Source organism: Tiliqua scincoides, chromosome 10, assembly GCF_035046505.1.
Source record: "Tiliqua scincoides isolate rTilSci1 chromosome 10, rTilSci1.hap2, whole genome shotgun sequence".
NCBI lineage: Eukaryota > Metazoa > Chordata > Lepidosauria > Squamata > Scincidae > Tiliqua > Tiliqua scincoides.
Genome location: NC_089830.1, coordinates 4405099 through 4420711, shown reverse-complemented (window position 1 = coordinate 4420711; position 15613 = coordinate 4405099). Strand labels below are relative to the sequence as shown.

General features: G+C 51.4%; 1 protein-coding gene and 1 pseudogene across 1 annotated transcript in view; both read left to right on the top strand.

The window, feature by feature from the left end:
* FNDC5 (fibronectin type III domain containing 5) overlaps positions 1-15613 on the top strand; it is a 32203-nt gene extending 16590 nt beyond the window's left edge. Inside the window, exons 2-6 of the mRNA XM_066638753.1 lie at positions 481-596; positions 3304-3502; positions 4289-4381; positions 12115-12248; positions 15533-15613. Coding sequence (XP_066494850.1) covers positions 481-596; positions 3304-3502; positions 4289-4381; positions 12115-12248; positions 15533-15574 — 584 coding nt within the window. The 3' untranslated portion in view covers positions 15575-15613. The remainder of the gene's footprint in view (positions 1-480; positions 597-3303; positions 3503-4288; positions 4382-12114; positions 12249-15532) is intronic.
* On the top strand, positions 9553-9669 carry LOC136661786 (5S ribosomal RNA; annotated as a pseudogene).

Here is a 15613-nt window from a genome sequence, read left to right as displayed (position 1 = left end):
TTAGGATTGCAGCCTTAGTTTCATGCTTTTATTCCAGGCATTCTGCCTCTTTAAGGGAGAACTGTGGGGTATACAAGTCAGAAGACTGATAATTGAGTTTGCTTGTTGCATGACTACATAAACAGATCCCTGCTGGACCAGGCCATGACCCATCAAGTCCAGCAAGGACCAGTTTCCAATGGGACTGTCCCGTAAGGTTCTGAGAGCACACAGGCAGGAGCTAGAGGCTGGGCCTCCTCTGGGGCTTGCTCCTCACAGCAGGAGGCCCAGAAGCCTGTGGGCTCCATTCGGCTATCAGAATTAATAGCTGGTGCCCCAGCTGGTTCCTGGGACACTTAAAGTCTGGTGGGTCTGAGCTGGCAGCTCCTATGCAGGGTGCTTTTCACTCTCCTCTTCCTAGAGCTCAACCTCTTCAAGTGGGAACCCTCCACTCCTGAAAGACCTGTGGGTTATCAGGCTCCTTTCTCGGTTTCCTTGCAGACAGCCCCTCTGCCCCGGTCAACGTCACTGTGAAGCTCCTGAAGGCCAACTCCGCAGTCGTGACCTGGGATGTCCTAGAAGAGGAAGTGGTCATTGGCTTTGCCATCTCCCAGCAGGTATTGAAATCTCCTGCCTACCCCCATCCCCACTGCATTCCTGGCCTGGCTTGTTGCTGATTCTTGGAAATCATAGTGATCCCAAATGAACACACACACGATTCTTTGGATTTTTGGAGAGGCAAACAAACAGGCGACAGGAGAATTCAGAGGACTTCAAACGTTTACTCGTTTGCAAACGGGACCCTCACACACACATGTGGAGGACCCCGAAGGATTACAATGATGCAGGTTTTATAGGGTCTTTTAGATAGGGGAGGGGGGACAGGAGCACCAAAGAGAGCAAAACACATCCATGGGAAGGATGGGAAGGATAACAGACCAACAGGCCCACAAGCAACATTTGGCATTGTTATCAGATCAACATCTTGGAGGGCAATTGGATACGCATCGGCAATTTGTTTACAGAGATATCCATTACAAAGGATCTGGTACTCTATGCATCCCTTTTATTTGTTTATGGCTCTTATTTATGACTTTCTGTTTACCCTTGTGAACCCATACCACAGCTAGCTTGTTCTCCAAGAGGGATTTTAGATGCTGGCTTTTGGTCAGAGAAGAGCCTTGTGGGTACTTCATATTGTGAACTGGGCATCTTGGGATATTTCTATATTGTGAGCTGGGCAGATTGATATCAATGGAAAAGGTGCGGATGCTACTGTTGGATGTGCCGTCATCAGTATCGGCCCACAATAGTGTGGTGGGTATGGAGGCCCTCTTTAGCAGGGACACCATATTCCCTCCTGCCACACAAACAGGGCTTCAAGTAGAGCCCTTTTCTCCTCTCACCAGTGCAAAGAGGACTCCATTCTTCTCCCATCATTGCTCTACTCAAGCAGGCCTCCAAGCATACCGGACTCTGGGAAGAGATGAATCATCTTAGCAGCCATTCTCAACCTTTTTTGGTTCCCTTTAGGAGCTGTTCTCAGGGTCCAGCATTCCCCTGTCAAATAAGGGTATAACGTGAACAGATAAACAGAAAATCAGAGGTGTGACACCTCACCCCAGTGCCCTGGGCAGTGCCGTCACAACATCACACAAAATTTTGATGTCACTGCCCCAGCTTGTTCCTGAGGGCAGAGTTTTGCATACCTCGGCCTGGCTTCTGCAAAGGCCTTCACAGAAGCCAGGAAGGGGCACTGCAAAGCCAGCAGCACCCTACCCTTGGGGAGAATGTTAAGTGACATTCTCCCCAAGGGTGGGGCTTCACACACCTCCTCTCTGCTTCTGTGAAGCTGGGACAGGGCATGGTGTAGCCACCAGCCTTTGGGGAAAACCTGGAGATGACTGGGCAGAGCCTAGGGCAGTCATGCACTGACCCTAGCATGGCTTCCAGGGCAAGTGCCCCTCAGGCTCTGCCCAAGATATGCCTGTGCATGAAATCACCTATCATTTTTTGGTTTTCAGTCTGTGGCCCTCTTCAAATGTGCCAGGACACCTCAAAGGGCCATATGGTCCCTGTTGAGAATGGCTATGCAAGAGCTGAAATGAGGGCACTCCCCGCAATTCTCCTTTGCAAACACTTGATGGCGTGTCGTCTTCTAACAGTCATTTCCAGCGTAATTCAGCATTTTGCAGGATCTGATGGCTGCCCTGCAGCATCAGTCAAAATTTTGGGAGAAAAAAAGATTTATAGCACTTGGTTTTTGGCAGAACAGTGTCAAGTAACATTTGACAAGATCTGACAGCTGACTTGCAGTTAACTCTTGATGGTATCTGACATGGAGCAGTCAACACATGACAAGACCTAACAGGTGACCTGCAGCAGCAGCAATTCATATTTGACTGTATCCAGCAAGAGACTTGCACCAGAACTAAGTAAATATCTTAACTGCGTTCATTGTGTCTGCAGTCCTATACACGCTTATCTGGGAGTAAGTCCCATTTAATTCAGTGAGGCTGCAGTCCTAACCACACTTTCCTGAGAGTAAGCCCCATTGAACAAAATAGGACTTACTTCTGAGTAGATCTGGTTAGGATTGAGCCCTGAGGCTTACCTCTGCATAGAGATGCATATAGCAGGGGTGTCCAAAGTTTTTGGCAGGAGGGCCACATCAGCTCTCTGACACTGTGTCGGGGGCCGGGGCAAAAAAAGAATCACTTTACATTTAAAATTTGAATAAATTTACATAAGTTTACATACATGAATATATTAAAGATGAACTTATATGAATAAATGAAGGTCTTGCAATAGCTCAAGGCCTATAAAAGCCTTGCACAAAGCAAGGCTGGCCTTTCCTTTGCTGCCGCTGCTGCATCACAGATGCGAAACAGCAAGCAGTGGAGGGAGCTCTCATCCCACAGCTCACACAAGAGGTCAAACAGTCGCCCTCACGCTGAGAGAAGTTGCGCTGGGCCAGTGTGGGCTTCAACAAATCTCAGGAGGGCCAGAGGCTCATTGGAGACTGGGGGCTCCCTGAGGGCCGCAAGTGGCCCCCGGGCCGGGGTTTGGGCACCCCTGGCATATAGGATTGTGCTTGGCAGTCATTTGAAACAAAAGTCAAACCAATCAAGACCATGGAATTCTGATGCCAAATCTTGATCTTACTAGTCAAGGCTAAATTTCACGCCCTCAACGCACTTCCCCAAAATGGCAACTTTGCCAAATTTTTCCATGTCCATTCTGTGCTTTATAAATGGATAAACAATTGTTGTCCCAGCTGTTGGGCCCTGAGCACGTGTGTTTCTCTGCCATCTCTCCCTGCAGAAGAAGGATGTACGTATGCTGCGTTTCATCCAGGAGGTGAACACCACGACCCGCTCGTGCTCCCTGTGGGACCTGGAGGAAGACACCGAGTACATTGTGCATGTGCAGTCCATCAGCATCCAGGGCCAGAGTCCGGCCAGCGAGCCCGTCCTCTTCAAGACCCCTCGGGAGGCTGAGAAACTGGCCTCCAAAAACAAAGGCAAGCAGGACTGGGGGGAGGGCTGGGTCACACACAGAATGGGTGGCTGTGACTGCAGGGCCAACTTCAACAGAGGGCAAGTGGGGGGGGGGTTTGCTGGGACCTCAAGACCAGCAGAAGGACCATGACCACAACTGGGTCAGGTCAGGCCAGGCAGGGCTCCAGGGGCCCCCCGCCAGGGGCAAGCAGGGCCAGGGGCAAGCAAACCCCTGACCAACCCCTTTGCAGTCTTAGTTGTGTGGAAACTGCCTTGCTGCACCACTGCCTCTGCTTCTGGGCAGCCTCCATCAGCCAATGGGAGTGGTCTTCAGAAAAAGGGTGTCCTCTCATTGACCAGTTACAAGACTGCTGTGGGAGTCTGGACCTGCAAGGAAGCCCATTGGATGGTGGAAATAGGGAGGGGGTCTCCACAAAAGGCTTCAGCAGCCACTACTGCCCATCTTAGTTCATGCTCCCCTCAGGTGGGAGGGGGACCAGAGCTGCTGTCACTGCCATCATCATCACCATCACCACTGCCTGTCCACCTTCTTTTACGCATCTTGCCTTGTCAAGGATAAAGGAAGCCATTAAGGTTGGCTTTCTTGAGGGTCGCCAAATCCCAGAACTGGCACAAGATGGTCAAACAAGAGCCTGCATCTGATCCCAGCAGGGAAAGAGAAGCCACCAGAACCAGACCTGGTGGGTCCACGTGAGATGCAGGAAGTTGGACTAGGCAGGCCCACAGCTTGATCCAGCAGGTCTCTTCTTGGACTGACTTCTGCCTTTTCTCTCTCCCGCTCTGTGCAGATGAGGTGACCATGAAGGAGATGGGGGAGAAAAACCAGCAACTGCGAGCTGGAGAGGTCCTCATCATCGTCGTGGTCTTGTTCATGTGGGCAGGTCAGTAGGCGTTGTCGTATACTTGTCTTACACTCCCAGGGTTTTGGGGTGCTCAGAGTTGTTGGTTCTGAACCCTAGAGCCCTCAAAGATCCCTGTTCGGTAGTACTGCCACCACCCTGTAAGAGCCAGTGCCTCAGTCCAGGGACACCGAGACCCTCTAGGCTTAACTGTATCCCTTGTAGGCACTGAGCACTTTCTTTACTTAAAGTCTCAGTCCTCAAGTTACTAGTCCACAATGAGGATGTTTGGTAGCTTGCTGAAGGGCTAGGCAGGATTCTGAACCTTTGTCCCCAACAGACAATGAAACAACATGGTAAAAAAGATTTTTACTTTATTAAGTACATAGGGTTACAAAAAGTTACAAAGGCAGCAAATGCTAGAGGCATAAAAACTTCTAGGAAACATATCAGCATAAAACAACAAAGCTAACTGGCTGACTCTATTATTCTCTAACTCTCACCTGGGTCAGCTTATTTTGTAGATCCTCAGGTCAGTTACCTAAGAGGCCACATGGTCCTGGCGGGGCAGGATATGCACCCACCACCTATCTCACCAAGAGACAAAGACCCAAAAGACCCTGTCCTAAGGAAGTGGGGCTGGATGCTCGCCCTCTCAGCTCTTCCCTCCCTCCTGGAGATCTACAGCTGCATTCAATCCTTGATGGGCTCTTTCTGGCTGCCTAGGTGCTACATTATCACCTTCCATTGAGTTGTAAATTCCTAGCAGCTACGACTGCAAGCCACTTCTGTGTTTCTGTTTTAGCTTGGTTCAGGCTTTACATGCTACTAGGCCTAAACTGTACATATTCATGACAGGCGTTCTCACTGCAAGAGGCTTGTCTTCGGTTCTTCACAGAGCATGGGCTGTGTAGGCAGTGAGGACACTGTGCCCTCTTGACTTGGCCAGGGCTGACCCAAAGTCTCAGAGTTCCTGCATCTGCATACTGAATGCGGTGCCTTCCCCCCCACCCACGTGGCCCTTTGCACAGGATTGCAGCTTTAGTGCTTTGCCCAACAGCCTGAGCCCAATGGTGGGTTATGCTGCTGGAACATGCGGTCCAGTGGCATAATGTGCTTTGCAGTCGTCACAAATGCGACACTGCCACAGTGCGCTGCCTGGCTGTTGCTGCATGTGGTTAGTGACTGGGTCTGCAAGGTGACGGATGCCAGACTCCCGCTGCCTGAGGTTAGGCTGCCCCGGGGGCTGGAGGGAGGCTGGGGGTGGGGGAGTGGGAGGGAAAGGGCAGGGGGTGGTTTGAATGGGGAAGCAATGGGGATGCAACACCTTGCCTGTTGATATCACTGGCGCAGGTCCAACTCCAAGTAGACAGTAGACCCAGCGGGCTGGCATGAGCCTTAGTTAGCGTGAGAACAAATGCCCCCTTACTCCAAGGAGGCCTCAACCTGCCAAAACTCCCCCGTGGGATACAGCAGACGCCACGTTGGCCCCACTGCATAGCTGTGCAGGGAGCTATGGTGGATTGGGCCATTCAAAATGGGAAAACTTAAATGAGAAGGCACCCCCCCTTCCTGTGTGATCCTAATTGCCTTCTGCCTCTGCTGCCCTCCCTTGCCCTGTCAGAGGCCTATCTGGGCCCACTGGCTGGGGATTCTTGTCAAAGGTTTAGCCGGCGCCCCTAGAAGTCCCAGCATACACATCCAAAGGAAATTGCCATCTCCCGTCTGCCTCACCAACCTTGGTTGGTCCTCAGGATTTATGGCAACCGAGTCCTGCTACTGCTGCAATAATAGACTTGGTTGGTTGGCAACCTTCAGTCTCGAAAGACTATGGTATAAGCCTACAGCACCCAGTATTCCCAGGCAGTCTCCCATCCAAGTATTAACCAGGCCTGACCCTGCTTAGCTTCCGAGATCAGACGAGATTGGGCATGGAAAGACTATGGTATAAGCCTACAGCACCTGGTATTCCCAGGCGGTCTCCCATCCAAGTACTAGCCAGGCCTGACCCTGCTTAGCTTCCGAGATCAGATGAGAACTCTTGAAGAAATAGATGGCCTGACGTATCAAAGCGTAAAACAGCAGGAGGGCAACAAACCCTGACCCTCTTCAGAAGAAACAACCAAAATCGGAACAAATAAAACACAGAGCAAGAAAAACTTCTCTGAATGCAAAACGGCTTCCTTCATGATGCTGGTGTGACCTGCCAAGCAGGGGGCTGGAGTGGCCAGGGAATGCCGAGGCTACAGGGGGGATGGAAGGCCCAATCCACTCACAGTTCTTCCTGCTAAACCTCTACCCCCTGTCGTACACTTGGGTCTCACTCCCAGGGTTTTGGGTGCTCAGAGTTGTTGGTTCTGAACCCTAGAGCCCTCAAAGATCCCTGTTTGGTAGTACTGCCACCACCCTGTAAGAGCCAGTGCCTCAGTCCAGGGAAACCGAGACCCTTTAGGCTTAACTGTATCCCTTGTAGGCACTGAGCACTTTCTTTACTTAAAGTCTCAGTCCTCAAGTTCCTAGTCCACAATGAGGATGTTTGGTAGCTTGCTGAACAGCTAGGCAGGATTCTGAACCTTTGTCCCCAACAGACAATGAACCAACATGGTAAAAGGATTTTCTACTTTATTAAATACATAGGGTTACAAAAGGTTACAAAAGGCAGCAAATGCTAGAGGCATAGAACTTCTAGGAAACATATCAGCATAAAACAACAAAGCTAACTGGCTAACTCTATTATTTCCTAAGGCTCACCTGGATCAGCTTCTTTTGTAGATCCTCAGGCCAGTTACCTATAAGGCCACATGGTCCTGGCGGGGCAGGATGTGCACCCACCACCTCTCTCACCAAGAGACAAGGAACAAAGACCCTGTCCTCTGGAGGTGGGGCTGGATGCTAGCCCTCTCAGCTCTTCCCTCCCCCCTGGAGATCTACAGCTGCATTCCATCCTTGATGGGCGTCTTTCTGGCTCCTAGGTGCTACATAATCACCTTCCATTGAATTGTAAATCCTGGCAGCTAGGAAATGCAGCCACTTCTGTGTTAATGTTTTAGCTTGGTTCAGGCCTTGCAGTGCTACTAGGCCTGAACTGTACATATCCATGACACCCCCCTTCCTCAGTTGGCCTCAGGGGCACCCCTTCACTCCCTAGTGCCTGAGGCAGCACGTCAGATGCTGTCCTCCCTGCCAACCACTGGGTCCCCCACTCCCTCAGCTGGAAAACATTGAGGGGCGCGGTGCGGATGGGGGGCTGTGGAGGAGACGGGCAGGCTCTGGACCAGGGACCTGCTTCTGGGACCCTCCCCCCTCCCCTGCGTGACTGCATTTCACAGGCCCTCCATCCCGGAGGGTGTTTAACTTCACATGTTCCTAGGAGGCTCTGAGCTCTTGAGCAAAGCCAGGCTGTAAGTGCTGCTGCCTCTTTTAGCCGAGACGAACCCCGCCAAGCAGGAGTTAATGGAAAAGGCCGTGTGTGTGTTTGTTTGCCATCCTCAGCTCCATTCAGCAGCTGCTGTTGCGCCTTCCAGGGCATGAAACATTTATGAAAACAGCAGAGCTCTTCAGTGAGCCTTGCAAGTGGTGGTGGGGAAGGGGGAGCAGGAGGCCTGGGGGGGGAAGTGGGGCTCTCTCATGCGAGGCGAGCAGACTGGCACATCCAGAGACAACAGCAGAGTGTATCGTTCATTCCTGGCTCCAGCAGAAATGACTCCCCCTCCCCTCCGCTCACCCAGCCAGAGGAATTTCTGGTTTGGTTTTGGTGGTGCATGCACCACACAGATCTGTTGATCTGCATGTAAGCAACGCTACTGCTGCGGCGAGCTGGGTGTGTTCAGGGGCCTGCCATCCCTCTGACCTCTTCCATGCCAGGGAAGGGTCATCTGCTGACCCAGGCATCCCAACTCCTCCTTGGATGCCTTAAGCTCTTTGCACCCAGAATGGCACCGTCCAGATAAGCTCTGAACAGTGGACAGTGGTAGGGAGCAGGCTCAAAAACCCCAGGCAGCAGCTCCCCGAAAGGACAAATGAAAACAGATGAGCACAAGAGTCTCTGCAAGGACCAGAAGCCTCTGAAGTGCCCTCCTTTTTGCAGATCTTGGCAGGGCCAAGAGAGGTCTCTCTGGGACTCCCAGAGAGGACTCCAGCCCCTCCCTAAAAGGAATCCAGCCCCTCCCTGGCCCAGCTGTCACTTTGTGTTTGCAGCCTGCAGGCAGGAAGGCTGCTTACTGAGGCACACTAATGCGCTGCTGTGGCTGCCGTGGAGACTGTGGTCTCCTGTTTGTCACCAGCAGGCCTGGCCTGATCCTGCACAGGCCTACGCAACGCCAAAGAATGTTCCACTGGCCTGCTCTTCCCTGTCGTCCTCATGGGGTTTCCACTCACCAGTGTTCCCTGCCATGCAGGCCCCTGCTCCAAGTCTGCCATCAGCGAGGCTCAGGGGGGCTCTGCTGAAAGCAGCACCCAGTCCCCCGTGTGCCGAGCTGCTCCAGCTCCCTGTCCTCCTGCGCTCCCTTTCAGTTCCAGGCCACACCCAGTTATTCCTCAGAAGCACAGCACATGATGCTCATCTGACTGGTTCTATGCCCTGAGCCATTATTGTCCTATCAATCTTGGTTGGCATCCTTCAGTCTCAGAAGACTATGGTGTCATGCTCTGAATGGTGATTCCGGAACAGTGTCCTCTCCAGTGCGCGAAGCCTGGGTAAAGTAGGTATGGAGGATAGGCTGTTACCCATGCAGCAAATCCCCCCTCTCCACGTCGCTGAAATGGTCCAATGGAAAGGCAGAGGCCAATACGGTTGGTTCCAGCGGCGTCGCAGGAGTTGCCAGAACATGACCGTGTTCAGCCATGAACTGCCTCAGGGACTCTGGCTCCGGATTTTGCCTCGAGGTTGACTCCTGAAGCTTTTTCCATAACTGGATGTAGCCACAAGGCAGTGGAAGTTTGGCATCAGAGTTTTCCTCCTCTCAGATGAGCTGCTTTCCCAGGCTGACGAGTCCCATCTACCCGGTGGCTGTTTAGTCGCCTCTTACGACAAGTACAGCCAAACTGAGGGCCTATTCTTATCCCCAGCCCCCAGGGGAGAGTCCTATCAATACTGTTGTATTATTATATCAGCTGTTGAGATCATCAATCCCACTGTATGTTGTGCTTGTGGTGCTGAGTGTGAAGTGTGGAAAATGGCCAGGCAGTCCTTGCGGGCTTCCAGGACTCCACAGCTCAGCAACTGTTACCCTGCAGATGCCCGATCTCATCTGATCTTGGAAGCTAAGCAGGGTCAGGCCTGGTTAGTACTTGGATGGGAGACCGCCTGGGAATACCGGGTGCTGTAGGCTTATACCATAGTCTGTCAAGACTGAAGGTTGCCAACCATTGGGAGAGTATAGGGTGGAAGCGGATTTACTCCAGCTTTCAGAAGGCTGCTTTTTCAGCAATCCTGACTGATACCCATTGTTTCCTGTGGGCCCAAGCCTATTTATAAGTAAGTCCCATTGTAGTCAATGGGATTCTCAGGTAAGCATGTATAGGACTGCAGCTGGGGGTTCTTCTTCGAAGCCTACCAAAAGCCATAAGCATTCCTTGTCCTTGCAGCATCCTGAGGGACTGTGTTTGTGAGACAGAAAAGTGTTTCTTTTTGACTAAAGCAACAAGGAGGCTTGCAGCACCTTTGAGACGAAGCCATTTATTTCAACACACAATTTTGTGGACAGAGTCCACTGGTCAGATGCGTGAAGTCCTCTTCGGGCAGGCAGGTGTGTGTGTTTGTACAACACAGGGATGGAGAAGGAGAAAAAAAGGGAAAAGATGGGGATCACAGGGCAGCTATGGGACACAGAAGTTAAAGGCACTCTCCATTATTATGTAAGTTCAGCAAGGATAACAGAGGGGCACCCCCTGGCTAAGCTGAATTAAGAGGCAGGAATAATAATTCCCTTTTAGAACTAAGGGGCAGAATTCTGCACAAAGGGCCTGGAAAGGTAGGGGGTGGGTAACTCTTCTTAGGGGTGCGTGTTAAATGCAGGAGCTAAGTCAAGCATGAGACAAGTACAGTACAATGAATTTTCATTAGCAATCATAGGTAATAATAAAGTCTTCCTGGCTGGAGTTCCTTAATGTTACATAGTAAAAGCCCCCCCCCCCTTCCAGTGGTGCATCTGGAGAAAATTGCACAAGCACTGAAATTGGAGATCATGAGGTGGGAAGCCAGTCCTGTTCATCCCACCAAGTGAATTTACTACATCAGCCGTTTTCAACCACTGTGCCCATGGCACAGTGGTGTGCCGCAAATGGTCTGCTGGTGTGCCGTGGGAGTTTGGGGGAGGGTCATTTGGGGTTCGGCCATTAGGGGATGTGAGCCTCCACCAACAGCATGGTGTGTCTTGTTAATTGTCAAAAGACTGATGTTGTGCCTTGACAAATTTAGTGCCTTGTCAGTGTGCCACAAGATGAAAAAAAGTTGAAAATCACTGGGCTACATAGAGAAGGGGAGATGGGGAAGAAGACAGCCCTGCTTCACCAAGTGAATTTCTGCAAAAATCCATGGATGCGCAACCCCCTTAAAAAAGAATTGAAAAGCAGCATTCTGTACCTGTGACTGGCCTGCTGCAGCACCCTGCAACAATGGCCATTCCTGGAAGCAAGTTCCAGAACTTCTTCTCAGACATTTACCTTTTTGGGAAATCCCCTGAAACTTGGGACAGCGCACCATTGGCTGTGGTGTGGAAACACACCATCAACAGAATGTGGTTACGTCTGCGTCCGGAGCTCCCAGTTCAGGTGGCACCCAGGGCAGATGTCCCCAGTTTCCACACCCTAGATATGCCACTGTCCCCTTCCTTGAAGCCAAAACAAATTGAATCAACTACCTGAAAAATTCTAGTTCCGCATTTTCTTACTGGAGTTTTCTTTGTTTTCTTACTTGGTGATCAAAAGAATGACTTTGTGGCCAGATCTGCCCTGTTGGTCTTTCATTGGTTGCTCCTCAGCTTGGAGTCCACAAACTGAGATTGGAGTGAGTGAAGCATGTTGCCCTTGCCTGCTATGGCAATTAACCCATTCTTGTGCCCATCTCCCCAGGATTTTCTTTTCTGAACTGAAAGTGTTGTGGCTTTGGTGCTGAGGAAGTTGCTTGTGTGTGTTGATATGTCACTCCCTTGGTGCATCACCATCATCACGCCTGGTGCTCCCCAGAGACAGCCTGAGCAAAGAAAGAAAGGTCCCTGCCCCGACAAGTATACAAAGTCTGGAAGGGGCAGCAAGACCTGCCATTGCCTGCTTCCATTCCTCCCACCTGCTTCTCCTCCCCATTCCAGGAACTGAAGTGGCAAAGGGGAGCAGAGTGGGTGAGGACGTGGGGAAGGGCGCAAATCAATGGGCCAGCGCAACTCTGGGCAAAGGCTGTGGTGCTTTGAGTGGCCAGGCATTGCCCGAAGAGGGGCGGTAGCATTTGGGGTGCTGGGGGGGAGGGTTCTTGGGCTGGCCTCGGCTTGTCATCAGAGGAGAGCAGAAAGGAGAGACCTGCAGAGCAGGGAGTGCACCCGGGACTGCCCCAGTGTGACTGCGAGTCATTTTTTGGCCTGGGGGGGAGGACCTGCCCCTCCCCGACTCCTTCCTCCTAGCAAGACCTGCCAGGGTCACAAGTGTGGGGCCAACCACCCTTCAGCATACCCTCAGGCCGAGCCATCCTGCCAAGTGTGAGCCCTGGAAAGGAGGGGGCTCGAAGGACCCTGCCTGGCTGCGGGAGGGCGTGACCAACAGGGCGTGCTTTCTCTTCCCTGCAGGGGTGATCGCCCTCTTCTGCCGGCAGTATGACATCATCAAGGACAACGAGCCGAACAACAACAAGGAGAAAGCCAAGAACCCCTCGGAGAATAGTACCCCTGAGCACCAGAGCGGGGGGCTGCTGCGTAGCAAGGTGAGGAAGGGGGGTCCAGGCCAAGCCTCTTCCCACCTTAGGCAGGAGAATGGGGGGGGCTCCCCCTGCCGCTGCCTCCTCCCATTCCCTGAATTTAAAAAGAAGGGTGGGAAGGAGCAGAGCAGGAAATGTGGAGGAGAGTGGGGGAGGGGCGAGGAGGAGAACCAATGGCTGATGAACTGCCAGGTTGGGGGGGGTGGCATTTGGCACAGGGCTATCTCAAGTGCCAGGAAGTTTTGGACCAGCCCTAAGAACATAAGAACAGCCCCACTGGCTCAGGCCATAGGCCCATCTCGTCCAGCTTCCTGTATCTCACAGCGGCCCACCCAATGCCCCAGGGAGCACACCAGGTAACAAGAGACCTGCAAGGCTTCCAGGGAATTGTAGTTTAAGAACATAAGAAGAGCTCTGCTGGCTCAGGCCATAGGCCCATCTAGTCCAGCTTCCTGTATCTCACAGCGGCCCACCAAATGCCCCAGGGAGCACACCAGATAACAAGAGACCTCATCCTGCTGCCCTCCCCTGCATCTGGCATTCTGACATAACCCATTCCTAAAATCAGGAGGTTGCGCATACACATCATGGCTTGTAACCCGTAATGGATCTTTCCTCCAGAAACTTGTCCAATCCCCTTTTAAAGGCGTCTAGGCTAGACGCCAGCACCACATCCTGTGGCAAGGAGTTCCACAGACCGACCACCAGCTTAGTAAAGAAATATTTTCTTTTGTCTGTCCTAACCCGCCCAACACTCAATTTTAGTGGATGTCCCCTGGTTCTGGTATTATGTGAGAGTGTAAAGAGCATCTCCCTATCCACTCTGTCCATCCCCTGCATAATTTTGTATGTCTCAATCATAATTTTGTATGTCTCAACCCTGCAGGTTGCCCCGCCCCCAACAACTCAACCTTGGGCTTGGTTCACACTGAACATCCGTGTCCCCTCCCCAGGTCCAGCAGAGGTCAGGAGGGGCTGGTGGGGGCAGGGGAACTGCAGAACCCAAATACAAGTCATCTGGTCTAGTTTACTTTACTTGATGAAACAGCCGTGACCATAGCCAGTGAAGGCAAAGAACATGTCGAGTGCCCAAGTACATAAGAACATCAGAAGAGCCCTGCTGGAGCTGTTCAAAGGCGGTCCATCAAGTCCAGTTTCCTGCACTAATCTGGTATCCACTCGGTTTTCCAGGAACTTAACCCTAGTGGATACTCAAGTCCAGAGGGTTTGGATTATGGAGGAAGCAAGGGAGTTCGGCCTTACTGGGTGATGAAATCTTCCTCAAACTGAGCATTGTAAGCCTTGAGGTTTACAGCACTCTGCAAGCTGCTTCCCAGCAGCCAGCACATTTGAAAAAAAACTGGAGATCAAAGGAAGCACAAACTCCACTCTCTGTTGACCTCCTTTGAGTTTTGGCAAGTGCTACAGGAACCCTTGCAGAAACCCTTGGAGGAGGTCAAAAGGAGTAATGGTTTTGACCTTTCGAGTTTTGCAAGTGATCCTTCAGAGAGAGAGAGAGAGCCAAAAATCCAGGGAACATTATGAAGTGAGCAGCCCCCACCCCAGTTTCAGTCCTGGGCCTGCCTCTCACCAGCCAAGCAGTTTTTGTTCTCCAGCTCTTTGTATGTTCTGCTGATGTGTCCATACCCCCTTTGTCCCAGCAGCCTGTTCTTGCCAGCCACAGGCTTGTCAGCTTCAGAGCGACCTGCTCCACATTCAACAACTTCTGCAAGTCTGCAGAACTGTTTGCGGCACAGAGCCGTTCCCTACAGCACAAGCTGTAGGAGGGCTCCCCCGTTCTGCAGAGCCTCACCGTTTCAAGAGACTGAGCCGGGGGGATCGCTAGAAAGGCTCGGGCCACAGCAGAGATTAGTTCCCGGCCAGCAGATTCTGGGAGCAGGGGAAGCTGGTGGTCAGTCAAGGGGACTGAAAAGAGGGACATTGTCCCAAAAGTGCGGGCTGGAGGCAGAACAAGGTAGCACCCAAAGGGAAGGGCACAGGCTGTCCTCAGAGCTGAACTGAAGGTTGTATTTCAATGAAGGAACTTCCCTGGCCTGTTTGCATTGTCCATTTTCGGGTTGCTTTGGCTTTGAAAAACAAATTTTTCCCCCATTAATTTTCCACACAAAATCAACGCATTAACACAACATTTTCACATTAATCACATTCACCATCATCGTTTGATTGTTTTATTTAACTCCAAGTTGCTTTGGGTGCTCTTTGGGGAGCAGAATGATGGCACACACATTTTAACTGTCACTCCCCTTCAAAGAGGCATTCCCCCCCCCACCACTGACACCACTGGAAGAGAGGCCCTCTCTAAGATCCATGTGATGACCTAGGCAGGTATTTGCTAAACAGACAGTTTTTTCCCCTTCAGGATGATTACTATTTATCATGCATACGTGTATGTATGCAGACTGATATATATTTAACATGAGGGGACGGGGGTGGTTTGGGGTGTGTTTTGGTTTGGGGGTGGTTTGGGGGATTGCCAGCTATTGCCTCCTGCTCTAGTTTCCCCAATAATTCCCTGCCCTTGGCAAGAAAGGGATGTGGGTTAGTAAATAACCAAGGAAGTGCTCCTAGTCTTTCTTCTCCAATCTGATTATTCCTCCAGTTCCCTTTAGAGCAGCCATTTTCAACCACTGAGTTATGGCACACTGGTGTGCTGCGAATGATCTGCAGGTGTGCCGTGAGAGTTTGGGGGGGAGGCTCATTTAGGGCCTTTGGGGAATGTGAGCCCCCACCGACAGCATGGTGTACCTTGTCAATTGTCAAGAAACTGATAGTGTGCTTTGACAATTTTAGTAGCTTGTCAGTGCAGTGAGTTGAATAAAGGTTGAAAATCACTACTTTAGAGCTTTGGGAAGTATATACTTCCTCTGCCCACCCACTTTCACCCACTGCCGCTGCTAGTCCTGTTCTCACTCCCTGGATTCAAAAAGAAAGAGGGGAACAGAGCGGAAAAGGAAGTGGAGGACATTCTAGCCTACCACTCTCCTCTCCATTTCCTCTTCTGCTCCATTTTCCTTTTTGAATTCAGGTTGTGGGGGGAGGAGGATGAGGAGGAATGGAGGCTGTTAGTATACTGCTGAGTAAGGAAGGTGGCATCCCACCCAGGGGCAGGAAGGTCTCCTGCCAGCCTGGTAACCTCTTACCCACCAAGGAACTCACTGCTTAATGTCAGGTTCATTTCTCGCCTCAGCTCTAGGCTCTCTGTCATTACTTCCCCTGGCTTGCCATGTCTTTACATTCTTGACGGTCTTATTTATTTTTCTCTCTTCTAGTTTCCCAAAAACAAGCCCTCAGTGAATATCATTGAAGCATGACAGCCTGATGGATGGACTCCATTTCTTGTTCTCTCCTCC